This window comes from Cricetulus griseus, chromosome 6, assembly GCF_003668045.3.
Source record: "Cricetulus griseus strain 17A/GY chromosome 6, alternate assembly CriGri-PICRH-1.0, whole genome shotgun sequence".
Lineage (NCBI taxonomy): Eukaryota > Metazoa > Chordata > Mammalia > Rodentia > Cricetidae > Cricetulus > Cricetulus griseus.
Window position 1 is genome coordinate 12,697,859 of NC_048599.1, and position 25,996 is coordinate 12,723,854.

Here is a 25,996-nt window from a genome sequence, read left to right on the forward strand (position 1 = left end):
GAGAGCTCCTGGCCCCCAGCGGGTACTGTGTGCTGCTATGCCCTACTATAGAGAACTAACCTGACCCCAGATGTCACTAATCCTGGGTTTGCTCCCTCAGACTCTCATCTTACAGGTTAAAAAATGAAGTGGCTTGGCCAAGGTCACCCAGTCAGCTGAATTTGGCTGGCACGTGATGTTGTTGCCAGCTAGGGAGTAACGCTTTCAAGACGGGCCACTGTAACTCAGAAAGGTGCTGGAACCCTCTAAGGACAGAAGCAGTGCTATGCCGGACAAAGGCTAATAACTTTTCAGAGACGCTCGGCTCCAGAACCAACACTTGATGGGCTTACCACTTCACAGTCACACACCCAGGATACCTTGCTCATGCCAAGGTCCACATCAAATGTCACAGTGCCCAAGGCCGAAAGGAACAGGGACATGGGTAGTAGCAGCTACCACACTTTCCTCTATCCTAGGACAAATGGTAGTTTTGCTTCAAGACCCCAGAGAACTGTTGTAGGCATCTCAAAGGGAAATAGGCAATAATCTTAGAGATGATGACCGTCCAGAGGGGCTGTTACTTGAAAAGAAACTGATTCCTCAGGAGACAATAGATCTGTGGCTGGCTAGGTAGGGGCTGGACCTGCGGTTTAGGCCGGGGGGCCAGGTCAAGAGGGCATTTGACACAAGCAGGAATAATTAAGAGGTAGATTTTCTAGGCTGTTACAATCACTTCCCAGGGACTATGGCCACGCCTTGTTCTGGTCCCTAAGAACCGGTCGTTATTGTTCTTCCCACTGTACTGAGGCAGAGGAGCTTTAGGCAGGTGGTGGTGGGGTATCAAGGTCACCAGTGACGGGCTGCCTCAGTGCTCCTTGAGGGTGCACACTTTGCTGTAAGAGGAGTGTAAACGTTAGCTGGGCGTTTGCGAGATCAAGGTCACACGGAGCGGTCGGCGGGGTAGCAGGGGGCGTCATCCCGGTTGGGGACGCGGGTTACTCCCTGCAAAGGTCACCTGAGTGGGCACCTTTGCGGAGCATGGGGAACGCCGGGGCAGCAGGCGCAGAGTTCCGACAGAAAGAAAAACAGAACAACGGAAAAAGATGCAGCCAGAGTTTTTCTTCCAAGGTCGCTGTAGGCCCAGTATATGAGTGGCCCGGGCGGTGGGGCATCGAAGGGCTCTTCTGGGCGTCGGGCAAAGCGCGTGGTGGTCCGCGGATGTGGCCCCGAGGGGCGTTCCCTACGCGTGGGTGCCGGGAGGACCTAAGAGGCCTCGCTCGGAGCTGCTGGGTGGGTCTTGGCCTTCACTCAACAGAGCCACGACTCGGAGCAGCCCGGGCGACGGGGGTCTACAGCCCCGAACTCTGGCTGTGCGGCGTGCGCACGAACCCGCTCTTGCCCGACGCTCCCTGGTGGCGGAGTGGAGGCTCCGCCCAGTCCCCACTATGCCCCGCCCAGTCCCCCCTCCCACTACCTCTTACCCCAGCTCCGTCCATTCTCCATTAGTCCCCTCCCAGTTCCCCGACAAGGTCCCGCCCCTGTCTAGCCATTTTCCACCGGCCCCGCCCACTCCAAGACAGACCACGCCCACCTTACCCTCTCTAGCAAGACCCCGCCCCACTCCGCCCTCCTGCCCCTGGGCTCCGCCCAGGTCCCGCCCCCGCTCCGCCTGCCCCGGGCCCGCTGAGCGGCGCCTGTCCGGGATGCGGAGCCCGGACGCTTGAGCCGCGGCGCGACCTCGGCGCGGGAAGTTCGGGCGCCGCGAGGCGATGGAGGCGCCCGGTAGTGGTGGCGGCGACAGCGGCGGGGACCCAGGCGGGGACGGTACGCAGCCCGACGCCCGCGGCCCCGGCTCCGGGCCGTGCGCGGCCGCCCGCGAGTCGGAGCGCCAGCTGCGCCTCCGTCTGTGCGTGCTCAACGAGATTCTGGGCACCGAGCGCGACTACGTGGGCACCTTGCGCTTCCTGCAGTCGGTGAGCTCCCGCCACCTGTGGCCGGCCGGCCCGCGTTGCGCTTTTGTCTGTGGTTCCCCGCCTTGCGCATAGTTTGAAAACGGTTACATCTGCGCGGCCGCTACCCGGGGCCCCGTTGGGGCCCGTGTGGGGAGAAGCTGGGACAGGGGCTCCGTGCACCCTCGGCTGTACCGGGGACCTCTGGGCTCCGCAGCCGTGCCCCCAGCTCGAATTACACAGCCACAGCTTCAGACTGCAAAACAGCATCCGAGTGCGCCCTTGTACCACGCACCTTACATGCTTGGGTCTCAGCAGGCTGAGCCGTTATCGGGCTCTTCAGTAACGCGCGTATATTTTCCGATCTTTAAGAACCGGGAAGAAAGAGTTCGGCTCCAGAGAGGTCGAGTCCCTTGCTCTGGATTGCACAGCTGGCTACGTGTGCTTGAGTGCAGGGCGGTGACCTAGGGCAGCCCCGCGGGTGCTTTAAACTCGGGTGCTTAGCTGCCCTGGTGTCTCTAGTGAGAATGAGGAAGGGGCCACTTCCCTACCCTCCTAGGAAGTGAGAAAGCTGGAGGGGGTGGGATTGGCTGGTCTAGGAGAACTGTGGGCTTTAATCTCCGTGCCTCCTGCTGGGGCCGCTTTAACTCCGGTCTTGGGTTGGAGGAAGTCTTAACCCTGCGTCAGGAAGGGCTGTGTGTGTGTGTATGTGTGTGTGTGTGTGTGGGGTGTGTGTGTGTGTGTGTGTGTGTGTGTGTGTTTCAGAGACCCCTGCGTCAGGAAGGGCTGTGTGTGTGTGTATGTGTGTGTGTGGGGTGTGTGTGTGTGTGTGTGTGTGTGTGTGTGTGTGTGTGTGTTCAGAGACCCCTGAACCACACTGCTGGGGTTCCCAGTGGCTTGAGGGTGCAGGGGAGTCTGTGTGAGGTCGAGGTTTTCCACTTAGGGAGGAGGGAGTACCAAGGAGGGGGAGGAGTTCTGTAGAGGTATTGAAAGCCATTTGGCCCTAGGATCCTTCTGGAAAGGCCTGTGAGAATAAAACAGGGTTGGCTTTCTTTCCCATCTCTTCCTTTCTCACAGTTAAAGAGAGAGTCAGAGACAGACAGAGACCGAGAGACAGAGAGATAGAGACAGACACAGGGTTCGCCAGCTTAAAGCTGGCAGTTTCTAAATGAAAGATGCAGCCACTTTGGCATTGCTGAGCAATGACAGATTCTAGGGAACTCCTCACTTCCCCCTCAGCAGTGGCTGAGCTTCTCAGCCTTAAGAAGAAACAGGAAATGTAAACCAGTTTTTGTATTGGGGGATACCCCCCCCCAATCTATGCCCGTGGCTATTGTGCTGGGTTAACTGCGGATTTTAAATTGTCCCAGTGAAGAGTCTGGGAAAGCTAGGACAATGGAAATTGATTGGAGTCCACATTCTTAGAACTAAAGAAATGAAAAAAAAAACTTTTGTCTGGCTTTCACGTCATCCCCAGGACACCTGTCGTTTGTGGACAACTATTCTTAGGTGTGATGGGGGCATTCTGAGATGAGTAGGCTGATTGGATGTTTCCTGGAGCATTCCTACCACCTGTGCTGATCTTAGTTTTCCCACCAGTACAAGAGTCGGGGACCCCAAGCTGCTTCTGTACCTTGCCTTTACTTGAGTCCCCAAGCAGAGGACTGATTGTGTAACCCGAGTAGCTTGCCCTGCCCTGTGAGCCCAGGAGGCCACCTCTGGCCTTTGGGGAATGGCCCTCAGGCAACCCAAGGCCATTTAGTCCTGGAAGCCTGGAGTGAGGTGCCTGCTCACCTCATCACCCAGGCTTTCCTTCTTGTAGCACAGCAGAGGGGCTGGTGGCTCTCCTGGGGTTCCTCCACTTGTCAGCTTTTGTACAACCTGACCAGGGAGGGGTTCCCTGGGCTCCTGGCTCTCTGGGAGGAACCAGCCTAGTCTACAGTGGCAAAATAGGTACTTTAAAAGTCCAAGCTGGGGCTGGCTCACTTAATTAAAGACACTTGCCCCTAAGCCTGAGGGCCTGAGTTTGGTCCCTGAGACCACCCCATGGCATACATGCTCTCCTCCCAAATAAATAAATGAGTAAATAGATAATGTAATACAAAAAGATCCAGAACTCCAAATTCAGAAACAGATTACTTCGTGTGAGGTCTTTGGATCTGGGGCTTTAGGCAACTTGGCTTGACATCTTTGGGTCTTTATTCTTTATGCCCTTGTAAAATGGGAGAGAATAGTAGGTCTTGTTTTGCGGTTCTTTTAGGGTTGGTAAGTTGTATAACTTACCCACACCCCCCCTCCAGCAGTGCCTGTAGGCAGCTAGTTATGCAAATATCAACTGAAATTATGAGTTATGTGATAATTAATCTTAACAGGTGGGTAGGGTAGTAGGCTCAGCTTCCAGAGAACAATGTGATCACAGGGGGCTGCCTGGAGGAAGTGAGGTCTGAGTCTTCACTGAGAGAAAGCCTGGGGACTTCCAGTGAGTTTCCTTTTGACCTTTGAACTCCAGCCACGGAAACCAGTGGGTCTGTTCTGTTCCCATTCTGGGGCTCTGGGGCTCCTTCAGTGTGTTCACACTGGGTTTGTTCTGTACTCAGAGACTTGGGTTGTACCCTTCCTTGTCTCCCTGGGGTCCTAGGAGCTCTGTCTAGAGAATCAGAAAGAAGCAGGGATGCTTTGTGGAGAGTTTTGGCACAGTCTCAGGCCACTGTGGAGGTTGAGTGACCATTCAGGGGTGGGTGGGGTGACATGGAGTGGGGTCTTGACTCAGAATCATGGGTTTCAACTTTGAGATCCTAGGCTGTCTTGGGCAGTGTTTATGGGGACAGTAATGTGACAGATATCATGTAGGAGCTGACTTTTGTCATTTGCTGTGCAGCATTTTGCACATGGTAGCCGTTTGACCCATGCTGAGAAGGGCGTTGTTGGTATTCCACTGATAGATGAGGAAACTGAGGTGACAGGTTGAAGTGAGCTCCCTGGTGGCCCATGTCCTCTGTCCATTGATGGTGCAAAGGTTGAGTGTGGGGCTCTAGAGCCAGTCTAGACATAGGCTTTCCCCTATAGACCAACTTGTACCATGCCTCGGTTTCCACATCTGTACTGTGGGTGTATTGTAGCACCTGTTTGACAGGGGTGTCATGAAACTTGAATGAGCCTGATGCTAACTCCTACTGCTTGACTCACAGTAGGTAGTTGGAGACTGATGATGTTTTGGGACAAGGGTTGGGGTAGATGTGCTGTCCTTTCAGGGTTTCGAGTCTCTTCCCCAAAGGAAGGGGCTGAGTGAGTGTTTCATCTCCTGTTCCCTGGTTGAGTTGGTTGGTGTCCTGGCATGGTGGGCAGAGAACCCTAGTGGGGTCCATCGGCCTTGCCCTGAAGACTCTCCTTGGCCGAGGACAGAGACTTGCCATTTCCAGGCACTCAGAAGATCTTCGCAGAATCACCCTGGCTGGGGTCTTTGAAAGGAGCAAGGATTGAGGGCACAGAGCTCCCAGAATGCATCTGGTAGTTCTGCTTTTTTTGGGGTGGGGGTGGGGAGGAGACCAAAGATTTTCTCTCTGGAGCCTGCTCACCAAAACAAGAAATTGTGGTTTGCACAGTCACTCTGTGTTTTGTTTTTTAAAAGCTCCTGTGTTCCTAGCCCTACCCTAAGGAAAAAGGCTGGGGGTGCAGGGCATTGTAGACTCTGAAGTCATCTACTCAGGGTGAGTACCTAGAGGCTTTGGACATCTCCATGTGCTTGTGTTTGGAACAGTAAGGTGCTGAGAAGTGTGGGCGGAGCAGGTCTGCTTTGGGAATGTAAACGGTGATCATGGACTGGGGAGACAGCTCAGTGGATAAAGCACTTGCCTTGCAAATGTGAGGACCAGAGTTCAGATCTCAGGAACCCACATAAAAGCTGGGCAGGTGTGCCTGTCCGTAGGGCAGTGGGACTAGCCAGTGGGAAGGCTGGGGACCTAGCTAGAGACCCTGCCTCCATATGTAAGGGGGAGAGTGACCAAGGAAGACAAATGTCACCCACTTTGGGTCTCCATATCCATGTGCACACATGTGCATGCTCATATACACATATATGTGCCCTGCATACATGTGAACATGCGTATATACAGGCACAGCACAGGGAGCCTGGGCCAGAAGCCAATGAAAGCCTTCAAAGTTTTGGTTTAGAAATGTAAACACTTGTTTGTGTGTGTGTGTATGAATACATACATGCCATAGTGCATGTGTGAAGGTCAGTCCTCCCTCACCCCCCACGTGAGTTCCTCGGAACAATCACAGGTCATCAGTTCTGGAAGCCTGTCCTTGACCACTGAACCATCTTACCAGCCCTCCAATTTTAATTAATTAATTAATTAGTTTCTGAGATAATATTTCATGTAGCCCAAGCTGACAGTGGACCTGACATGTAGCAGAGGATGACCTTGTGTTGTGTGACAGAACTTTCCCTGGAGACAAGAAACACACTCTTTTACTCACCCAGATAGGGAATCCACGGCAGATCAAAGTATGGTTATCACCAAAGCCCAGCTTAGTGAGCCAATGGGCTTTATTGGGGTTACTTGCAGGAATATGGGTGAGGGGTCACTCACAGGAGCAGAAATGACTCAAAGACAGCTGCATCACCAAAGCCCGCCCTTGTATGGGTGACAGCTCACAAAGCTGGGAACCTGGAGCACGCTGCACAGCCTGCAGGCAGCTCCACAGGTTGGAGAGTGTCCTTTCCGGGTGCCTCAGTTGGTCTAAAGCTCTTCCAGGCAGCTCAGCTGATATTTGCTTCTTCCAGGAAGCGAGTAGTGGGAGGAGGGCTACTGAATCTGGTGAGTCTCAGGGAGGGAGTATTTTCTTCCCCTCTCTCTCTCTCTCTCTCTCTCTTTCTGTCCCTCTTTCTCTCTCTCTCTCTGTTTCTCTGTCTCTCTGTTTCTTTCTCTGTGTTTTTTGAGACAGGGTTTCCCTGCCCTGGAACTCACTCTGTAGACAAGGCTGGCCTTGAACTCAAAGATCTGCCTGCCTCTGCCTCCTGAGTGCTGGGATTAAAGGGGTGTGCCACCACCACCAGGCACTGGGAGTTCTTGAGGCTCCTTTTTTGTTGTTGACCTCCCTACTTCAGGACGCTCTCCTGCAGGATGGAATGTTACAGAGCACTCCGCCTTTTCCCATTCCCTTACATCCTCGTCCTTCCTACCTCTTCTTCCACATTGATCCCTAGCCTTGGAAGGAGTGATTATAGATGCCCATCTATGACTAAGAAATAGGCTGCCATGCCACAGTTACAGTCATGTGTTCTCAGGAGCTTCATCAGTGGTTATGAGTTGAGGCTGATAACACATGATCTATGGGTGTAAACACCTGTGGTTAGAAGGCAGTTTGACATTGCACTCATCTAGTAAAACCATAGCAATTGCTCCTCCAGTAGGACTTAGGGCATCCTTCAAGTCCAGGGTCTTTTGTCTTGCCTTACAGTACCGATATGAACTCTTTCTTGTGGAGTGAGCCTTAAATCCAATTGGAAGGCCGTGGTTGGTTTCACTCACCATAGCTGAACCACTATTGCACAAGCAGACGCGGTCTGTCAGTGTTTTAGCATGCAGGATCTTCAGCCAAACAGGAATGCTGGTGACAGTTCTCCACCAGCAGCCTGCAGGGTCACTTCTGGTATTGTAAGAAGCCAGTCGGTAGGCTGGGAGTTTTCAGTTAGTCCTAGTGTGATTGCTTCATGTACTACTGTCGCAGCATGCACGTGCCTTCAGAAATAGGGTCTTACCTTCTAGTTGTGGCATATAACCACCAGCAGTAGCAACAGCCTTTATGGTTTGTGGGGGTCTCAGGAGCTTCCCTGGCCAACAGCTCAGGGAAGTAGACCACCCCAATTTAGTAACTTCATGGCCTCTGATAGTGTCCCCTTTGATTTATTTTTCTTTTACTTAACCCAGCCCCAATAGTGTTGCAGGATAGGTGGAAGTACCACTGGCTTTCCAAATCTGCAAAAACACTCAGAGGATAGATAGCATTATGCCATCTTTATATAAAAGTCCCTTTTCCAGATGATGGACAGGGCAAGGCAGCATCCCAAGCCACCCTCAACAAACTGGGGCTACAAAGATAACCTTGGCGAAGCACTCTGAGTCTGCTGTCACCTGTTCTTATGGTCAGGTGACCCCAGAGGTTCACAACTAAGAAGATACTAAAGCCTACAAGGTCTAATATAGCATGGGAAGGTTCCATCCATTTGTATCTCATTGCTCCCACCACAGATCAAGATTGGGGACAGAGCATGGGTAGGAGACACTAACTTAATTAGCCCCAGGAATCCCTAAGTCATTCTCTCTGAGCCGTTGTGTTTTTGTATCCTGGGGTTCTTCCTCAGAGCCTTCCTACATTTTTCCACACCAGATAACTCAGTGGGCCTGACGGAATTTGCTCAGGCCTGCTCAGGGCGGAGAGGGAATGAGGCCCTGCCGCACCTGCTGGCTCCCAGGGTCAGAGGGGTCCTGAGCTGGCAATGCGCCCATGTCACTAAATCTGTTGCTACTTCATCCACCATGCCTGGTTTTTGGGGGAGTTCCTGGCTGGGAAAACCCATCTCCACCCCAGCATAACCTTTTGCTGAAGGTAACGGTACCCTCCTTGGTGATTACCCATTTCTGGGCCAGGCTTTATCGTCTTCTCTTGTTTTGTTCTTTCACACACGTCTCCCAGTGAGTGTGAATCTTGCCACATTGTCTTCTAGTAACCCAGATGGACCTCGTCTGTCTTGCCTTTTTACTGTCTCCTCTAGGTTGCTCTCTTTGTTTACACACTCTCTTTACATGCTGATCTAAACCACTGAGATCTTCCAAAGCCTTTCTTATTTATAAAGATCTTATCCTGCTAGTGGACCCAGAAAAGACTAAAGCTCCACACTAGCCTTAAGGTCTCTGTTGGATCAGCCTTTTCATTAACTTCTCTGTGAGTACAGTTCTTTCTGGCCTAATCAGCTGGGGTTCAAGCATGGCTCCTCCTTTTTTTTTTTTTTTCCTTGAGACACGGTTTCTCTGTGTACCTCTGGCTGTCATGGAACTCACTCTGTAGATCAGGCTGGCCTTGAACTCAGAGATCCTCTTGACTCTGCCTCCTGAGTTTTGGGATTAGAGGTCTGTGCCACTAGTGCCTGGCTTATGATTCCCTTTATAGCGTTCCCTCAGTAGCGTGCCCCTCCTTTATGGTTCTCCAGTTCTTGGTATTTATGGGGACCGTAGAGGGAGATAGCCAAGTGTTCCTAAAGGCTCTGATAAGCCAATCTTTCAAGGACTGATTTCCGGCGTACTGTCTTAGGTTCTGCAGCCTTTGCCTTAAGGAGGGATGGCAAGTTACCTCACTCAGTTTTCTGCCTCCACAGCAGCCAGATGGACCCTGTGCACACCGTTGTCTCACAGCCTCACAAGCCAGGGCTTGAGGGATAATCTTATTGCTTTTACCACCTCTCTCTCATTCTCTTGTTTATCTAATTTAGTTGTCACATCAGAGGCTAACCTGGCTAGCCGCATCTCCCTTTCTTGTTTCAAATGCTCCTTTACACAAGCACGCTCCTGCTTAGGTGCCCCCTCAGCTTTGGATGCATTTCTAACTACATCTAACAGAGGCCAGGCAGCCTCCGTCACTGCTTGCCAACAGTCTCAGCTCTTGTGTGCTGACCTCAAAGGTTGCAAGACTTCCTCTGAATCTTTAACTATGTTCAGGTCATCCCATATTCACGCGGTGAACCCCACTCATCAAGTAGGCGTGCCACCTCATACCACACAGACGAGGCCTGCCATCCCAGGATCCCTCCTGCAGCCCAGACACTCCTAACCCTGGTGGCTCGGCCTTAGTTGCCTGTTTCACCACCAAGGTGTGCAGCTGCGGCTGTATCACAGAGGCACACTCTCACACAGCATACAGGAAAGGACAGCTCTCTCGGAATTTCCTCCATGGATGCTCCCGCCTCAGGCTGCTTCAGCCTCTGTTGTTTCCTCCCTACCCCTAGCCAGGACCATGCGCTCACTCCTCCCCAGCTCACTTTTGGTTCTGTTATGTCCGTGTTTGGGCGCCAGTTTTGTTGTTGACAAAATGTTTTCCTGGGGAGACAAAACACAGTCTTCTACTCACCCCACATAGGAAACTCAAGACAGACCAAAGCATGGATACCAACATTAGGGTTACCTACAGGAGCAGAAATGACTCAAAGACAGCTGCATCACCAAAGCCCACCCCAGCATGGGTGACAGCTCACGAAGCTGGGAACCTGGAGCACACTGCACAGCCAGCAGACAGCGCCACAGGTTGGAGAGTATCCTTTCCAGGTGCCTCAGTTGGTTCAAAGCTTTTCCAGGCAGCTGGTCTGGTTTGGTCTGGGAGTCTTCTTTGCTGCAAGTTTTGCTTTTTCTGGCAAGATGGAGCCTAGTGAATCTGGTGAGCTTTAGGGAATTCCTGAAGGGACTTTTTTGTTGGTTCCCTGCTTAAGGAGCTCCCTTGGAAGGTTTTAATCTTGGAGGAGACTCTCATACAATTTCTGGTCCTCCTGTCTCCCCTTCTAAGTACTGAGGTTACAGGTGTGTGCTGCTACATTCCATTTATATATTGCTGGGGATTGAACTCAGGACTTCTTGTATGCCAGGCAAGTGCTCTACCCACTGAGGTATTTAATTGTTTGTGGTATTGGGTATGGAACCCAAGGCCTTGCATATGGTAAGCATTCTACCACTGAACTGAATCTCTGGCCCCAGTGAGAAACCCATTGGTGATAGCATCTCAGATGTCAGGGTTCTGTGGCCCCATTCCTATGTCTTTGCAAACAGAGCCCTGGACAGATGGAAATGTGGGCGCTGACTACGTTTCTCAGTGTGCAGGTATTCTGAGATGTCTGCTGTCCCATCCAGACTATGAGCCAGACCCTGGGAATGCAGCCGCCAACAGGCACATGTGGCTCTTGTCCTTTGGAGGAAGACTGCGCCTGTGAATGAACGGCTCTTTCTCAGACACAGGAAGCTCATTCACCATTATCCTCACACTCTCCCTGGTGGCCCTGCATCCTGTCACTTCAGGAGAGATGGATGGTGCGGTGTTCCTGGCCTGGGAGACCTCAGGCAGGAGTACTAGAGGGTACTCCCTTGATCAGGCCAAGGAGCCAGGTCCTGCTGGGCTGTCTTCCTCTCACAGGCAGGCGCTTCCCTCAAAAGAATGTCTTTGGAGCAGTGGCGCCTAGCCAGCCTCCACGATTATTTGTTGATTGCTTTTTGTTTTCCTGGAAGATAACTTCTCTGGGTAGAATCCTGTCAGAGGGGCTTACCTTAAGCCAGTGTGTGGTATCCCCTGGCCTACTACCTAGCCAGGGCAGAACAGGCCCTCACCTTTAGAAGTCTGCTGAGCCAGAGAGCAAGGCGTGGATCATGGGCTGAGTCTTTTGTTTACAGATGAGAAGCTGTGATCCCTGTGAGAGGCAGTAGCCTAGAATTCAGCCAGGATCCTATCCTCAGACCCCTGGGGACTGTCGAACTCAGAACCCAAGGTCCTGGATGAGTCAACTGCTGACAGGGCACTCTGTGCTGGCATTCCACATAGTGGGGCTACCTTGTACATTGTAGGACAATTGTCAGTGTCATCTGTCACCAGTTAGATGCCAGGAACAGTCTCTGTCCTGTGGAACTATCAGGAAAGTCTCACAAGTCGCCAGATGTCCCATGAGGGTGGAGCAAACAGAGCTTCCAGATAAGAACCCCTGGGCTGGGCCCTTTGTGCCTTCTGGCTTATGGTTCCAACCTTTTGGTGCTCACACACACCGGTAGCAACATGGGAACCCACATGCACATGCATGTGTATGTTTAGGTAAGGATCCAATGGGTTGGGCTTCTTACCCATTGGTGTGGCCCGTGTATTCTCACTTCCCTTGTGGGTAAGAGCACTGACTCGGGGCGGGGTTCATATCTGGGCTCTGCTCCTGTGACCTTGGGCCTAACCCTTCACCTCTGTTTGTGAAGTGTGGCTGCTTGCGGCCACCCTGGATTTCTTCTTATACTGCATCTGATCTAGGGAAGGTGCCTAGTGCTCTGGATTTATGCTGGTGGCTGCAGGCTCACTGTTGTCCCTGGAAGTTGGGGAGGAGGGGTCCTTAAGCCTCCCTGTGCAGGGGAAGTTTAGTATGCTCTGTCTGCTCTCCCGGGGTGGCAGGGCTCCTCCTTTGTCTTGTGGTCAGGAACTCAATCTGTGTCTGTCGGTGGCCTGGTTCCTTCCCCAATGTGGAACTGACAGTGATCCCTTGACTCTGGGCCAGGAGAGGCCAGGCTGTTGTAAACTGGTGTAGGCAGGTAGCTGTCCACCTCTGGGGCCTGGGTGGCTAGTCTTCTATCTGTTCAAAGGACAGTATGGAAGACAAAGCAGCTGCTTCTGTCAGGAGTTTTATTCATGAGTTCACTTCCCATTTGGTCAGTAGACACAAAGTACCTACTAGGTTCCAAGTAGTATGCTCTGTCTTGATGTATGGCTAGGATGTGATGAACGGGTCCCTACCTCACAGAGTCCTCAAATACCCCAGGAAGAGAACACTTGAAAATGACCAGTTGTTATAATAATGACAACAAGATGACCTACTGTGTGCCAGGCACTATGTTGAGGGCACTACAGGATTGTCCCTGATTCTTGGCACACTCCCCTGTAGTGTGCAAGACACCACACACACACACACACACACACACACACACACACACACACACACACACCTGTCTAGCATGTGGGGAAAGTAAGGCTCAGAGAGGTTTGGGAATGTCCTCAAGTCTGCAGCTGGGATGACACATGAAATGAAATGTAGGTGACAGGTATGATGACAGCTGCTCAAGTGGAGTAGCCAAGGAAGGCCTCTCTGGAGGTGGCTGAGCTTCAAGAAGTGCACTACAGGCCTCGGGAGGCACATGTGCAGAGGCCCTGAGACAGGCTGGTTGAACCTGTCAGAACATAAAGTGGTTGGAGGGGAGAAGATGGGGTGGAGTTGCTGTGGTTGGCTGGGGCCAGGTGTCTCTCCCTGTGTGTGTTATGTGTGATATGTGCATGTGTTGTGTGCGTGTTGAGCACTTGGGCTTCATGGTGGAAGGCAGCCTGTGTGGAGTCTCTGGAGCCTCCCCCTTCCTCTGTGGGTGTCTATCTAGGACGTATCTTAGCCTCCCCCAAGCAGACCCCTTTTGCCTACAGGCTGCTGTGTGCCCCAGGGTGGCTCTCCTGGCAAGGTCCCTGCTTCCTTGTGGGTCTGGCCAGGTCACAGGGGTTGTGAAGGAGGAGTTTGGGCTATTTGTAAGCAGCATGTAGATGAGGTGTGCTGGTGGCTGCCTTCTGAGCTTCTGAGCCAGGATGTGATGCTGTTGTGAGCGATGGCCCCAGCTTTCCTGTGACAGAGGAAGACAGCCTTGTTTTTTTGCTCAGGAAGTTCAGTGCCTGATTAAAAACGTTCTGGTGGCCCCACCCTGCACTCAGCCATGTCGTAGCAGGTTCTCCGTGTGGGTCCTGTGTGGGTTCAGACCCACTTTGGAGGAGGGGTTTTGGAGGCAGGAGGCTTGGTCAGGATCTCAGCTGCGACTCAGTACCAAGGAAGCATCCTTCGAGGGCTGCTCCGTGGCCTTAGCCCTCTCTTTCTCGAGCAGTTCTCTTTAATAGAGATATGATTCATTTGCCATAATCCTCACCCTTCCAAGCTTAAAGCCTGTGGTTCTGAGTTTATTGGTGAAGTTGGACAATACCCATCTGACCCCTGTTACCTCCTCACGCCTCATTTGCCCTTTCTCAGATGCACCGAGTGTCTTGGGGTCCTCTCCGTTGCTCTGTGTGGGGCACTCACCTCCTAGACCCCCTCCTTCGCTTCACTTCTTCCAGGCCTCTGCTCTCCCCTCCTCTCCTCTAGGTCTTGTCTGACCTCTCACCGCCCCACCTCACCCACCCCTTCCTGTATCTTGTTCTCTGATGTGATTTTCCCAGTAGCCGACACTGGGTGTTTTGTTTAATGAGTGATGTCTTTCCCTGGAATGTCAGCTGGACCGGGACGGGAGAATCCCTGTGTTTCATTCACTCCTCTCTCAAGAACACCACCTGGAGCAGAGTAGATGGTCACCAAAGATTGACTGGAAAGCCTTGCCTTTCTGTAGACGTGTCTGCGCTGTTACGTAACACGATGGGCTTGGATTATGTAACTTGCTAGTGTTTTGTGTAGACTTCGGGAACCTGGGATGAAGACAGTCTAGTGTTTTCTAATGTAGCCAAAGATGCGTGGCGTGGGTGGGTGTGGGCTGAGGGGATTTGGTGCAGGAGAACGCTCTACTTATGACATCCTGCTTATGAGATTCCAGGACCTGGGCCGGTCCGTCATGGACTGTCACTGCTTGTCTCTGCCTCTGGGGCTGTGTGAACCAGGGCAAGGAGCCATTCCTTTCTGGGTCTTGGTTTCCTCGCCTGAGAGCTAGCTTGGGATACTTCGTTTTGTGCGCATTGGTGGCCCTTTCCTCTGGATCATGGGCCCAGTGCCCTGTTTCCCTCCTCTTTGCCCACGGACAGAGGCTTGAGGACACAGGACCCATCCTAGACTGGTGGCCTCTGGCCCTTGCCATTTGGCGCTGCACTCTGGACACTGAGAGCAGGTACCTGCTGACATGGCTGCCAATGCAATGAGAGGCTGTTCCCCATTGCTCCTGCAGGGAACCCTAATACTGAAAAGAGGGCTCTGTTGCTCAGGTACACAGCAGAACTGCTCCCCTTCTCATACTGTGCCTTCCGAAGGTGAAAGGGCAAGGAGGCTGCTGTTGTGGGTGGAGCCCCAGTTGTGGGAGGAGCCAGTGCTCTGCTCAATGTTGAGACACTTTGTCAGGTCCCACAGAGATGCTATGTCTTAATTGTTAATGAGTTCTAGTAAGTTCAGTGACTTAAAAGAGCCCCCTGTGTATTTCCTAGGGTTTCTGTAGGTTAGAGCTGCAGTACAGGTGTCAGCCAGGGCTGGGATGTCATCTGAGGTTGGGGAGGTAACTCCTGAGTTACCTCCTCACCCCAGTGGATTCTAGGCAAGTGCTCTCCCACTGAGCCAGTCATCAGCCCCCCCGCTGAGGGATTTTAGGCAAGTGCTCTCCCACTGAGCCACACCCCTAGGCTATTACTGGGAGGCTTCCACATCAGCTCCCCACTGCTCTGTCATGCCTCCAGGCTGTGTTCTGTGTAGACTGTGGGCAGAATTCATGTTGCTATTTTAGAGACCCCTTTCCCTGCTGGCTGCAGTGATCATTGTCCACATTTTTTTTTCCCTTGCATGGTCCCTCTCTCTCTAACATGGTACAGAATATTTGCCATCTTCTGAAATATTGGCTGATTTGGTTGTAGGGTTGTAGGGCTGAGCCTGGAGCCCTGCTCATGGTACCCTTCCATTGGGGACTTTAGACTCAGACCTGAGGGTAGTGTGGGATGGCTGCCTGACTGTCCTCTAGTAAACAGATGCTGTCTGCTCATTCTCTGTTAGTTGGCAGGGGCCAAGGAAGCCATTCTGCTGCATTAGTTTTCTCAATATTGGGGCTTTCCCAGGCAACTTAGCCCGTTGTGACTTCTGATTGAATTCTGCCATGGTCAGAGAGAACGCTGGGGACTCTCAGCCTGTCAAACTGGATTGAAATTTGGTCTGTGATCCAGCATAGGCTCTGCATTGGGAACGGTTTGTCCTACCGTGCTGGGCTGATGGTATGAGGAGGTCATGAAGTTGAGGTGGTTTTCTGGGCATCTGCAGCCTTCCTGGTTTCAGTACCACCTGCTACGTTGATCACTGAGAAGGCTGTGGTCTCCAGTGAGGATGGAGATGTGTCTTTCCGTTTTTTTGCCATGTGCATTTTGTTACGTGTGATATGACTTCACAGTTTTATCTTCCTGAGGAAGTGATGACCCCTTCGTCATTCTGGAGCATATCTCCGTCCCCTCCCACATGCTCCTTTTTTTGAAGCCTATTTTGTCTGTTACCATGGGTTGCCATTTTTCTTTGCTTTCTATCTCCTGTCCCAGCCTCTTTGTGTCTTTTTATCTACAGTACATCTCCTTACAGGCACTGTATGGTTGGGCCTGCTTTTTCAAATCCATTTGGACAGCCTCTGCTTTTTAATTAGACACTTTAGCTCACATATGTTTATTTCTATGATTGACAGGGTTGGTTGGTTTTAGATCCAGTGTCTTGCTGCATCCTTCTGATTTGTCTGCTAGGCATAGTGGCAATTGCAAAGGGTCCACTTCCTCTCTCTTACTCACTCTGCTGGAGGTGAGTGGAATCTTACCTCAGTGTGGCTAAGGCATTATTGTGTGATCTGCCTCACCCCTTGCTTCATTCACCCGGCTCTGGCCCCCATTAGCTTTCTTTTGGAGTATGACCTTGCTCCACCCATCACAGCCTGAGTCCTTCTTTGGGGGTTCTACTGTGTGGATTACCGCCATCTGCTCTGTCTGAACAGTGTTCCTAATCTTGGCCTCTAGCTCCCAGCCTCATCTTCGGACACTTCCTTGTTGTTTTCTCCACATCACTGCATTCCTAGGGATCCACACAGCCATGAGCCATCTGTTTACTCCTTAGGATCTCCAGGAGGCTCCCTGAAGCCACATCCTGTCGGCTGTGGCATGTCATTGGCACACCCCCAGTGTCTGGCATATAACAGGGACCCTGCTGGTTTTGGAGGAGGTATGCACTGTGATAGAAACCTCAGCACCATGGTCTGTGGGAGTGCACACTCCCCCATTAGGCTTCCTGGTTTCTCATTTTACCACACCTGGATGTCAGAGGGTCAGAGCTCTGTGTGGTCCTGGCCACCAGCTAAGGTTGGCACCTGTTATCTGGGTGGCTCATAGAATTAAGAGGAGTACCACAGCAAAGGAGTGCATGCTAGAGGCCTGCACCCCACCTCTGCACAGCTGGTGGTACATGTCCTATTGTCTATAAACACAGGTGCTAGGACCTGAGCCCAGGTATGCCTTGTTCATGGGTCTCCACCCAGGGTCTCCAGTTTAATTAACCTTCAGAAAGCTTCCTTATTTTTCCTGCTAGTCCCACCCCAAGCACACATGTCCTTATTATTGCTTGGGTTGCTTGGGTCCCTTTGGGAGTGCCTGTGGACTTGAAGTATATAAACCCAAGTTTCCCAATAGGAATATTCCCAGGTAACCACAGCTCGGTGTACAAAGTCAGGAAATTTAATCTTGATATCGAATCCTCTACTCTGCACTTAGTACCCCAAACTCCCCTGTTTTCCTGAGTGTCCTGTTCTCTACACAACCTAAGAGTATCATGACATAGACTCTCAATTGAGGAATTGCCTAGACCAGACTGGCCTGTGCTTGTGTCTGTGTGGGAGTGTCTTGATAGTTGATAGAGGAAGGGCCATCCCACTGTGGGCAGCACAATTCTCTAGGCAGGTGGTCCTGAGCTTTGTAAGAAAGCTAACTGAAAGCCAGGCCGTGGTAGTGCATGCCTTTAATCCCAGGGGAGGCAGAGGCAGGCGGATCTCTGTGAGTTCCAGGCCAGCCTGGTTTACAGAGCGAGTTCCAGGACAGCCAAGACTGTTATATAGAGAAACCTTGCCTCAGAAAACCAAAATAAGAGGATAGCTGAGGGTAAATCTGTCTGCCAGCCTGCCAGCAGTTACCCCCACCACATGGCTCCTGCCTTGCTTCTTTGGCTGTGAAGTGAGCTCCCTGGTTAGCAGTAACACTGTGCGGAACAGCAAGCAGGCCTGCTTTCAGGTTCCTGCCTTGACTTCTCTCAGTGATCACCTGTGACCTGGAATTGTAAGTCAGATAAACCCCTTCTTCCCTAAAGTTGCTTTTTGTCAGCAACAGAGATGAAACTAGGGCGCCTTCCCTTGGCATCCCCATTCTATCACCTAGGATGCTGTTTCTTCCTCTCCCCTTGGTGAGGTTTTCCATGCAGTGCTAGGGTGAAACCAGGCCATCACCACACATGCTCAGTGAGTGCTTTGCCCCTGAGCCCCACTTTGGAGATTTGGGGCAATGTGGCTCTGCTCACATTTGCCCTGTGCTATCCTCCGTTGCCTCTGTGACCTTTGACCAGGTTCTTGTGCCTCAGTTTTCTTGGCTGGGAAATGGAGCCTCCAGTTTTACTTCTTAGGGTCCTTTGTGTCAACCACACATTTTTTGAGCACCTGCTGTTTGCCTCTGCATGACTTAGACACTGGCTACATCAGCAAGGGACAGAGAGATGGACATCTGGCTCACTGGTGGTGTTTTCCCTCTGGGCCTTGAGAGGACGACATGGGGGCAGCAGCATGGTAGCCGAGTGCCAGACCAGGAGCCTGCTTCCTGAATGGGCATCCTGCACTGACTGGCTGTACTTGAGATTGCCATGCCTGCGGCAGAGTGTTTAATGAATGGAGATGGGTAGGGAGATCGCCCCTTCCCACAGCCAGGCCCCTGATGTCTTTGCTTGCTCTCTTCTTCCCCTCTTATGTCTGATTATCTGCATATGTTTGTTGTGCCTTGCCTCTTTTGTCCTACGCAAAATTCAGTGTGTTGCTTCGAAGCACTGTTTGCCCCCAGGGCCCTTGATGACATCCTAATGAAAGACAGAAGACTCTGGATCCTCACCATCCAGTTCAGATCCTGGCACTTACTGGCTGTGTGATCAGTGGTTGCTACTTTACCTGGTCCCCAATTTCCAAAAGTAGTGATGTCTTGGACTGATGGGAAGAGACCTACAGGGGGACCTGCAAGTCCCTTAGGGCAGTGTCTGCCACATAGTAAGCACTGTGTGTATTAGCTATAAATTATCACGGTGATGAGAGCAGACTGTGCTAATCAAACACTAATTATGCTATATATGATACCATGCTAATAAAGTTTGTGTTGTTATTCAGCCATTGTTCTTACATTGGGCACGTGGCCAGTTCTCAGTTATTCAGAGTTAGAAGCTGTGGTAGTTTGAATGTAGTTAATTGGTCCCGATTAGTTCATAGGGAGTGGCACTATTAGGAGGTTTGGCCTTGTAGTGGGTGTGGCCTTGTTGGAGGAAGTGTGTCACTGTGGAGGTGGGCTTTGAGGTCTCATGTATGCTTAAGATATCACCTAGTGTCTCATACTACTTCCTGTTGCCTGCAAGATGTAGGATTCTCAGCTACTTCTCTAGCACCATGTCTGCCTGAAGGCTACCATGTCCCTACCATGATGATAATAGACTGAACCTCTGAACTGTAGGCAAGCCAGCCCAATCAAATGCTTTCGTTATATGAGTTGCGTTGGTCATGGCGGCTTTTCACAGCAATAGAAACCCTAAGACAGAAGCTATGAGTATCTGAGTGTGTATGCACACTTGAATGTCTGCATGTATGTGTGTGTTCGTAGGTCAGAGGACAACATTGGGTGTCCTTTTTCAGGTATTTTCTACTTTTTTTCCCTTTTGAGACAGAGTCTCTCCTTGGCCTGGAACTTGCCTTGCAGGCTAGACTGATTGTCCAGTGAGCTCTTGGGATCCCCCTCATTCTGTCTTTCCAGTACTGTGAGGTTTATTTATTTATTTTTTGAGACAAGGTCTCTCTAAGTAGCTCCACTGTCTTGGAACTCACTCTGTAGACCAAGCTGGTCTTGAACTCAGAAATCTGCCTGCATCTGCCTGTAAGAGTGCTGGGATTGCCGGGCAGTGGTAGCGCACGTCTTTAATCCCAGTACTCGGGAGGCAGAGGCAAGAGGATCTCTGTGAGTTCGAGACCAGCCTGGTCTACAAGAGCTAGTTCCAGGACAGCTTCCAAAGCCACAGAGAAACCCTGTCTCAAAAAACAAAACAAAACAAAACAAAAAGAGTGCTGGGATTAAAGGTGTGTGCCACCACTCCTGGCCCCATACCTAGCTTTTAAAACATGGTTTTTGGGATTAAACTCAGGCCCTGGTGCTTGCAAGGCAAGCTAATTACCAATTGGATCACCTCTGCAGCCCATGTCAGCCCTTCAACAGTTTAGTAGGACACTCTGGCACTCAATGAATTGGCCCTGGAACACTGCAGTCTTAGAATGAGGTCGGGGTTGGCTGAGTTGGAGACAGCATCTCATCTGTGACCTCATCTTTCCAGGAAGGGAAACTGAGGTACATAGCTGCTCGGAACTCTAGGGCTACGCAGTGAGTGGATGACTGAGATGGAACTGTTCATGGTGACAGTCAGCTTTAACCCTACTGCCAGTGCTCTTGAGCACCAAATGAGTGGGGCAGGAGATGGGGATTGAGGTCTCTCTAGATGAATTGGATGCCCTGTGTGTCTGGAAAACACAGTGTCTTTGAGTTCGATGACCATGATGGGAGGGTGGGCTGTGTTTCTTGCAGGAAGCCACTGTTGGGTTGACACCATGGGTCAGGTCTCAGTGTGACTGAATAGCAGCTATGATCAAAGTAGAATCCGCTCCTTGTCCTTCATGATTAGAATACAGGCTGCAACCTGGGCTCTTCAGACCAGATCAGACCCCTAAGTGAATTTTGTTGGCCTGCACAGTGTTTTAGATTTTTCTTATTAGTTGTCAACATTGAAAAAAAAAACTTTATTTTTTTTAAATCTGGGCAGTGGTGGTGTACACCTTTAACCCCAGGATTTGGGAGGCAGAGACAGGCAGATCTCTTGAGTTCCAGGCCAGTCTAGTCTATAGAACAAGTTCCAGGACAGCCAGGGAGGGCTACACAGAGAAACCCTGTCAGGTGGGGGCGTGTGTCAATTTTTATGTCTTACCTATTTAGCTCAGGTTCCTGCAGGCAGCCCTGGCCACAGGCTTTAGTTTGCTATAGTCTTTACCTTTGGCTAATGCTCTGCCAACACCACCACCAACATCTATTTTGGTTGCTATTGCATTTACCTCTTTTTTTTTTTTTAATTGTATGTTAAGAGGATAAAGGAGCATTTCTTCCAACATGCTCCTGTTACAGCATGTTGTTTTGAGGGACTATCCCTTTGTCACTTCTGTTTGTGCTGGACCACGGGCATTTGAGTTGGAGGTGCCTGCCAACTCTTGGGTGGTCCTCGTCTTTCTCCGGAGGGTCTGATTCTGTGGCCCAGCTTCTTACTTCCTGTGGCCTGTGGGCAGTCTCTTTTGCCTTGTCAGACATTGCACAGGATGCTCTCACATCCGTCTGTCCTGCTTACTGCTCTGTGTTCCTTTGGGAGGGCCCATTAGAGACCTCTGTGAGGAAGCAAGGAGTCCGTGTCCCCCTGCCCAAGTGATGAGCCCCTCAGGTGCCCGAGCATCTTCTGCCCTTGCATCTAAAGGGCCCCATTGCCCTTGGCTCTCCTTAGTCCAGTGTTTTTGAAAGAACAGCCACCAGCAAGAGCTTGCTGGCTATCAGGATTCTTTGGTGGCAAGTGACAGAAAAACCCATCTCAGCTGGACAGTGATAGCACACACCTTTAACAAGTGGATCTTTTGAGTTTGAGGCCAGCCTGGTCTATAAATCGAGTTCCAGGACAGCCAGGACTACACAGAGAAACACTGTCTCGAAAAACAAAACAAAACAGAAATCCCAACTGCCTTCAATAAGGACAAGAACTGGGACTAGCAAGATGGCTTTGTAGGTAAAGGTGCTTGCTGCCGAGCCTGATGACCTTAGTTTGATCTCTGGAACATACATATTGGAAGGAAAGAATTGACTTGTTCTCTCTCTCTCTCTCTCTCTCTCTCTCTCTCTCTCTCTCTCTCTCTCTCTGTAACTATAAATATTAAATGGGGTGCGTTGGTACACACCTTTAATCGTAGAATTATGGAAGTCTGGTCTGCACAGTGAGTCCTAGGACAGTCAGTAGTGAGTGACAGCTACATAGTGAGAACCTGTCTCAAAAAACAAACAAACAAACAAACAAACAAACAAAAAAACCAGCAGCAATAACAACAAAACCCAGGAACTGAGAGGCCTGATTTACAGAAGAGTCCTGTCCTGGGTGGGCTCTGATTGGCTGTCTCAGGTCCTGTGACCATGTCTGATTCCCTCACTGAGACTCAGGTGAAGACCTCCCTGTGCCCATGAAAGTGTGTGTGTGTGGGTTGTTCCTCGAAAGAACACTGCTGAGCATTTGGAATGCAGAGGGGACGGTTTCTTTTTCTCTCCTGGGATTTCTACCCCAGACTGGAAGTCCTTGCTTCTCCTAAGCCCTCTTGTCACCTCTGCTTGCTTTCAAAGCCATAGTCATGCTGGCTCTTCCCTGATTGTTTGGGCTCTTTCCATGGATTGCTTATTAGCACCAGTGGTCACAGGTCTGAAGTGTTTGCTCAAGTACAGTGGCCTCCGGGGAACTAAGTGGGAAGATGTTCCCGCCTACCCGCCACCTTAGTATTAGAGAAACAGAGCCTCAGGAAGGTTTCTTAACCTGTCCAGAGTCACATGTTCACCAGCGTGTGACCTGGGGCCCATCCAGTCTCAGTTTGCATCTGTGAATGGTGTGTTAGTGGTGTTACATTCTTGGGTTGGGGGATGAAGTGTGGAGATGGCTTCCAGTGCCTGGCCCAGCCTGAGCTCACAGCTAGTGTTTGTGGAGTGAACCAGCAAAATCAGCAGGGGCTTGGGGCCTGCTCCAGGCCTGCTGAGGAGTCCAGGCTTGAGGTCAGCCCGGTGGGGAAGCATCCTGTTCGCTCTGCCCTCCCCTCCCCACACACTGAGATCTGAATGAACAGAACCCAGAATGTTCCGGCAGCGCTGGCTCCCTCTCCAACTGACAAAGGCATCTTTGTCCTGCCCGGGTGTGAAATCATTCCAGAGGGGGAGACAGCGTAGGCTCTGGAGTCAGCTTGCTGGGTACGGGGAGAGGGGAGCAGGGGGGGCTGGGCTGAGGTGTCCCCATCTCATGCAGGGCCCTGTGACGGGGCACCCTGTTTCCCATTTACCCATGTTTTCATTTGCGCCAGAATGCTTTTTTTCTTTTGCCCCCCTTCCGTGCGTGCGCGTGTGTGTGTGTGTGTGTGTGTGTGTGTGTGTGTGTGTGTGTGTGTGTGTGTGGTATAGAACCTAAGAACGTGCTAGACAAGTGCTCACTTGCTGAGCTACCCCCTCCTAGCAGTGCCCCCTCCCTTTATTTTATGAGTCTTGCTGTGTAGCCCAGGTTGGCCTCAGCAAGCTGTTATACTGCCTTAGCTTCCTGAATTAGGGATTGCAGGTGTGTGCCCTGGTGCCCAGCCATCATGCTGTAGACTCTGCTTATCTCGTGGAATGAGAGCGAGAGGAGCTGCCATTCTGTTGAGAAGCCACATGTCAACGTCAAACCTTCTGTTCTTTATACTACATGTGAGCACAGCAGCTGTAATACCAGGCTGGCATGGCTGCAGGGGACGGGCAGAGCAGCCCGAGTGCTAAACTAGCTTGGCTGTGTCTTTAGAACATCTCAGCAACCTTGGCTCGGTTCCCTTGGGAATCTCTCGAATAAAATCAAGGGGGAAAAAAAGCACGTGGGACTGGGGAGATGGCTCATGGGTAAGAGCACTTGGCTTCAAAAGCATCAGGATCTGAGTTTGAATCTCTTATGCTCACATAAAATGCTGGATGGGCCCATGCGCCTGTAAGCTCAGCACAGGGGTGGGGGCAGAGATAGGCACATCCCAGGAGCTTGCTGGCCAGCTAGCCCAGCTGAAATGGTGAGTACCATTCAGTGAGAGACCCTGCCTCAGAGAGCTAACGTGGGGAGAATGATGGAGAAAGATGCCAGAGGCCCTGCTATGTCTTCTGCATGTACACTCTCTGGCATGTGTGTGAGTGTATGTGTGTGTGCGTGTGTGTGCACGTGCCTGTGTGCATGTGTGTGTGTGTGTGTATGCTCTCGGACACGCTTGCAGTCATGTACACTCATGCACTGTTGGCATGCGCACACACACACACACACACGCACGCACGCACGCACGCACGCACGCACACACGAGCATGGGAAAGACGTAAAGCTGTTTTTATTTTTTCCTTTTCCCAGCTGTGTTTATAATAACACAGTAAAATAAAAGGAACCAACAGGAAACCACAGAAGTGGTCATTAGCAAATATGGGTCTATGGTTGTTCATTTACTTGTTAGGCTATCAAGTAGTCTTTTCAAAGAATGATCTGACCTCTGATCTCTCTCTGGATATGAAGGCAATCCCAATGTTTAGTGAAAAAAACCAACAACAAAACAAAAAGAGCACAGAAACTGGGCTTGATATAATTCCAGTGGGGGAAGGGGAGGCAGGAGGACCAGGCAGGCATTTTAGTCATCCTTGGCTACACAGCATATTTGCGGTCAGCATGGGCTACATGGTATTTTATCTTAAAAAGAAGAGGAAGAAAGAAAAGAACAAAACAAAAGGCTGGGCAGTGGTGGCGCACGCCTTTAATCCCAGTACTCGTGAGGCAGAGGCAGTTGGATCTCTGTGAGTTCAAGACCAACCTGGTCTACAAGAGCTAGTTCCAGGACAGCCTCCAAAGCAATACAGAGAAACCCTGTCTCAAAAAACCAAAAACCAAACCAAACCAAACCAAAACAAAACAAAACAAAAACAACAAAAAACAGCATTGCTAAGACCTCTCTGGGTGATAGTGATATGTCAGTCAGCTTTCTGTTGCTGGGACAACAGAGAAAGTCAGAAGAAAGACATTTTGGCTCATTGTTTCTGAGGTCACAGTCTTGGTCGGTCCAGTTGCCTTTGGGCCTGTGATAAGTCAGTGACTGTGGCCTTGGGAACAGTTGGAGGAAGCCTGCTTACCTCAGGGTGGCCAAGAAGCAAAGGGGGAGAGGGAGGTGCTTGGGCCCTAATATCCCCTGCAGAGGTTTGTCTCCAGTGAGCTGAGGGTCTTTTGCTAGGCCATGACTACTAAAGATTCTGTCACTGTCTGTGATGGCACGTGTTGGTCATTTAAGACCTGGAGCAGGTGGAGCATCAGGCACGTGAGCTCCAGGACAGCAGGCTATTGGAAAAGAGCACCCTAAGCCATAACAGCATGGAGAAAGCTACTGCAGGGTGGGCACCAGGACGCCAGCATAGGTGGCCTCAGCCTGAGAATGGGGAGAGATGCACCTTCTTCTTTGTGTACTTTTGTGCATTGCTGCATTAGTTATAATTAACACATTTTTCAAATGAGAGTAGAATACATTAATGATAATTCAAGCCATATACCAGTGCCGGGTAGCTTGGGGAAAGCCTCTGCGGGCTCCCATACCAGGCTTTTCTTGGAAATTGCTGAGGCTTGAGGCAGGCCTAGATTTCCTGCACTGCTGCTTGGCACACATGCTTTGGTAGGTGATGGTAGCGAGTGGGACACTGTCTGGTTCCTCTGTGAGCCCCTGGTCCTTCTGGGTCAGGGACATAAAAGACAGTTGCATTATAATCTGTTGTGTGTGCCAAGACTGAGGCCGTCCTCACCCTGTTGCAGGCTCTGCTGGGCGCTGTTCATTGCTCTCTCCTATCTCTTCCCTCTACCTAATGTGGCCCCTTTATTCTTCTGGCCCTGCCAGACCTCAGACACAGCTCAGCTCCTCCTTAAGCCCACTTTGCTGGGATGTTGCTTCTCGGGAAGTTCCCTTCCCTGACGGTCACACCCGTGTGTAGCTAGGGGTTGGGTCCATTGGATTCTCATCCACACTGAGTACTTCTGAGGAGCTGGTCCCACACTCTGAGCATCTGTGGCCCTCCTCGCCCCCCACCCCATCACTCTTCCTTATGGAACTTTTTGCCTGGTACACCTTGACCTTGGCACTGGAAATGCTAGGCCCCCATGGCCTGGTTCATAGTGGGTGTTAAGGTGGTGCTCCATGCACCCTTGTCAGAGAACTTCCTAATCTGAAGGCCCAAAGTATGGAAGCCTAGTGTTTATTTTTCTTCTCATGTCCAGTTACGTGATTTGGGGTTAGACATTCATGTATGTATGTATGTATGTATGTATGTATGTATGTATGTATGTATGATCTATCAATCGTCTGTCATCTATCTACCTATCTGTTTATATCTGTCTGTATATATCAATATATCTATCGATCAGTCATCTATCTTCCAGGTTCTCATGGTAATTACTGACCCCTGTTTATCATTTTGAGTCTTAGCTTTATTCTTCCTGAAGTGGGAAC

The 25,996-nt window shown here is 50.9% G+C and overlaps 1 protein-coding gene across 1 annotated transcript in view; it reads left to right on the plus strand.

Moving 5' to 3' along the window:
• The first annotated feature begins 1,751 nt into the window (after nt 1-1,751).
• The window catches only part of Prex1 (phosphatidylinositol-3,4,5-trisphosphate dependent Rac exchange factor 1), a 157,596-nt gene continuing 133,351 nt past the window's right edge, over nt 1,752-25,996 (plus strand). The window contains exon 1 of the mRNA XM_027423375.2: nt 1,752-1,955. Within this exon, the coding sequence (XP_027279176.1) occupies nt 1,752-1,955 (204 nt within the window). The remainder of the gene's footprint in view (nt 1,956-25,996) is intronic.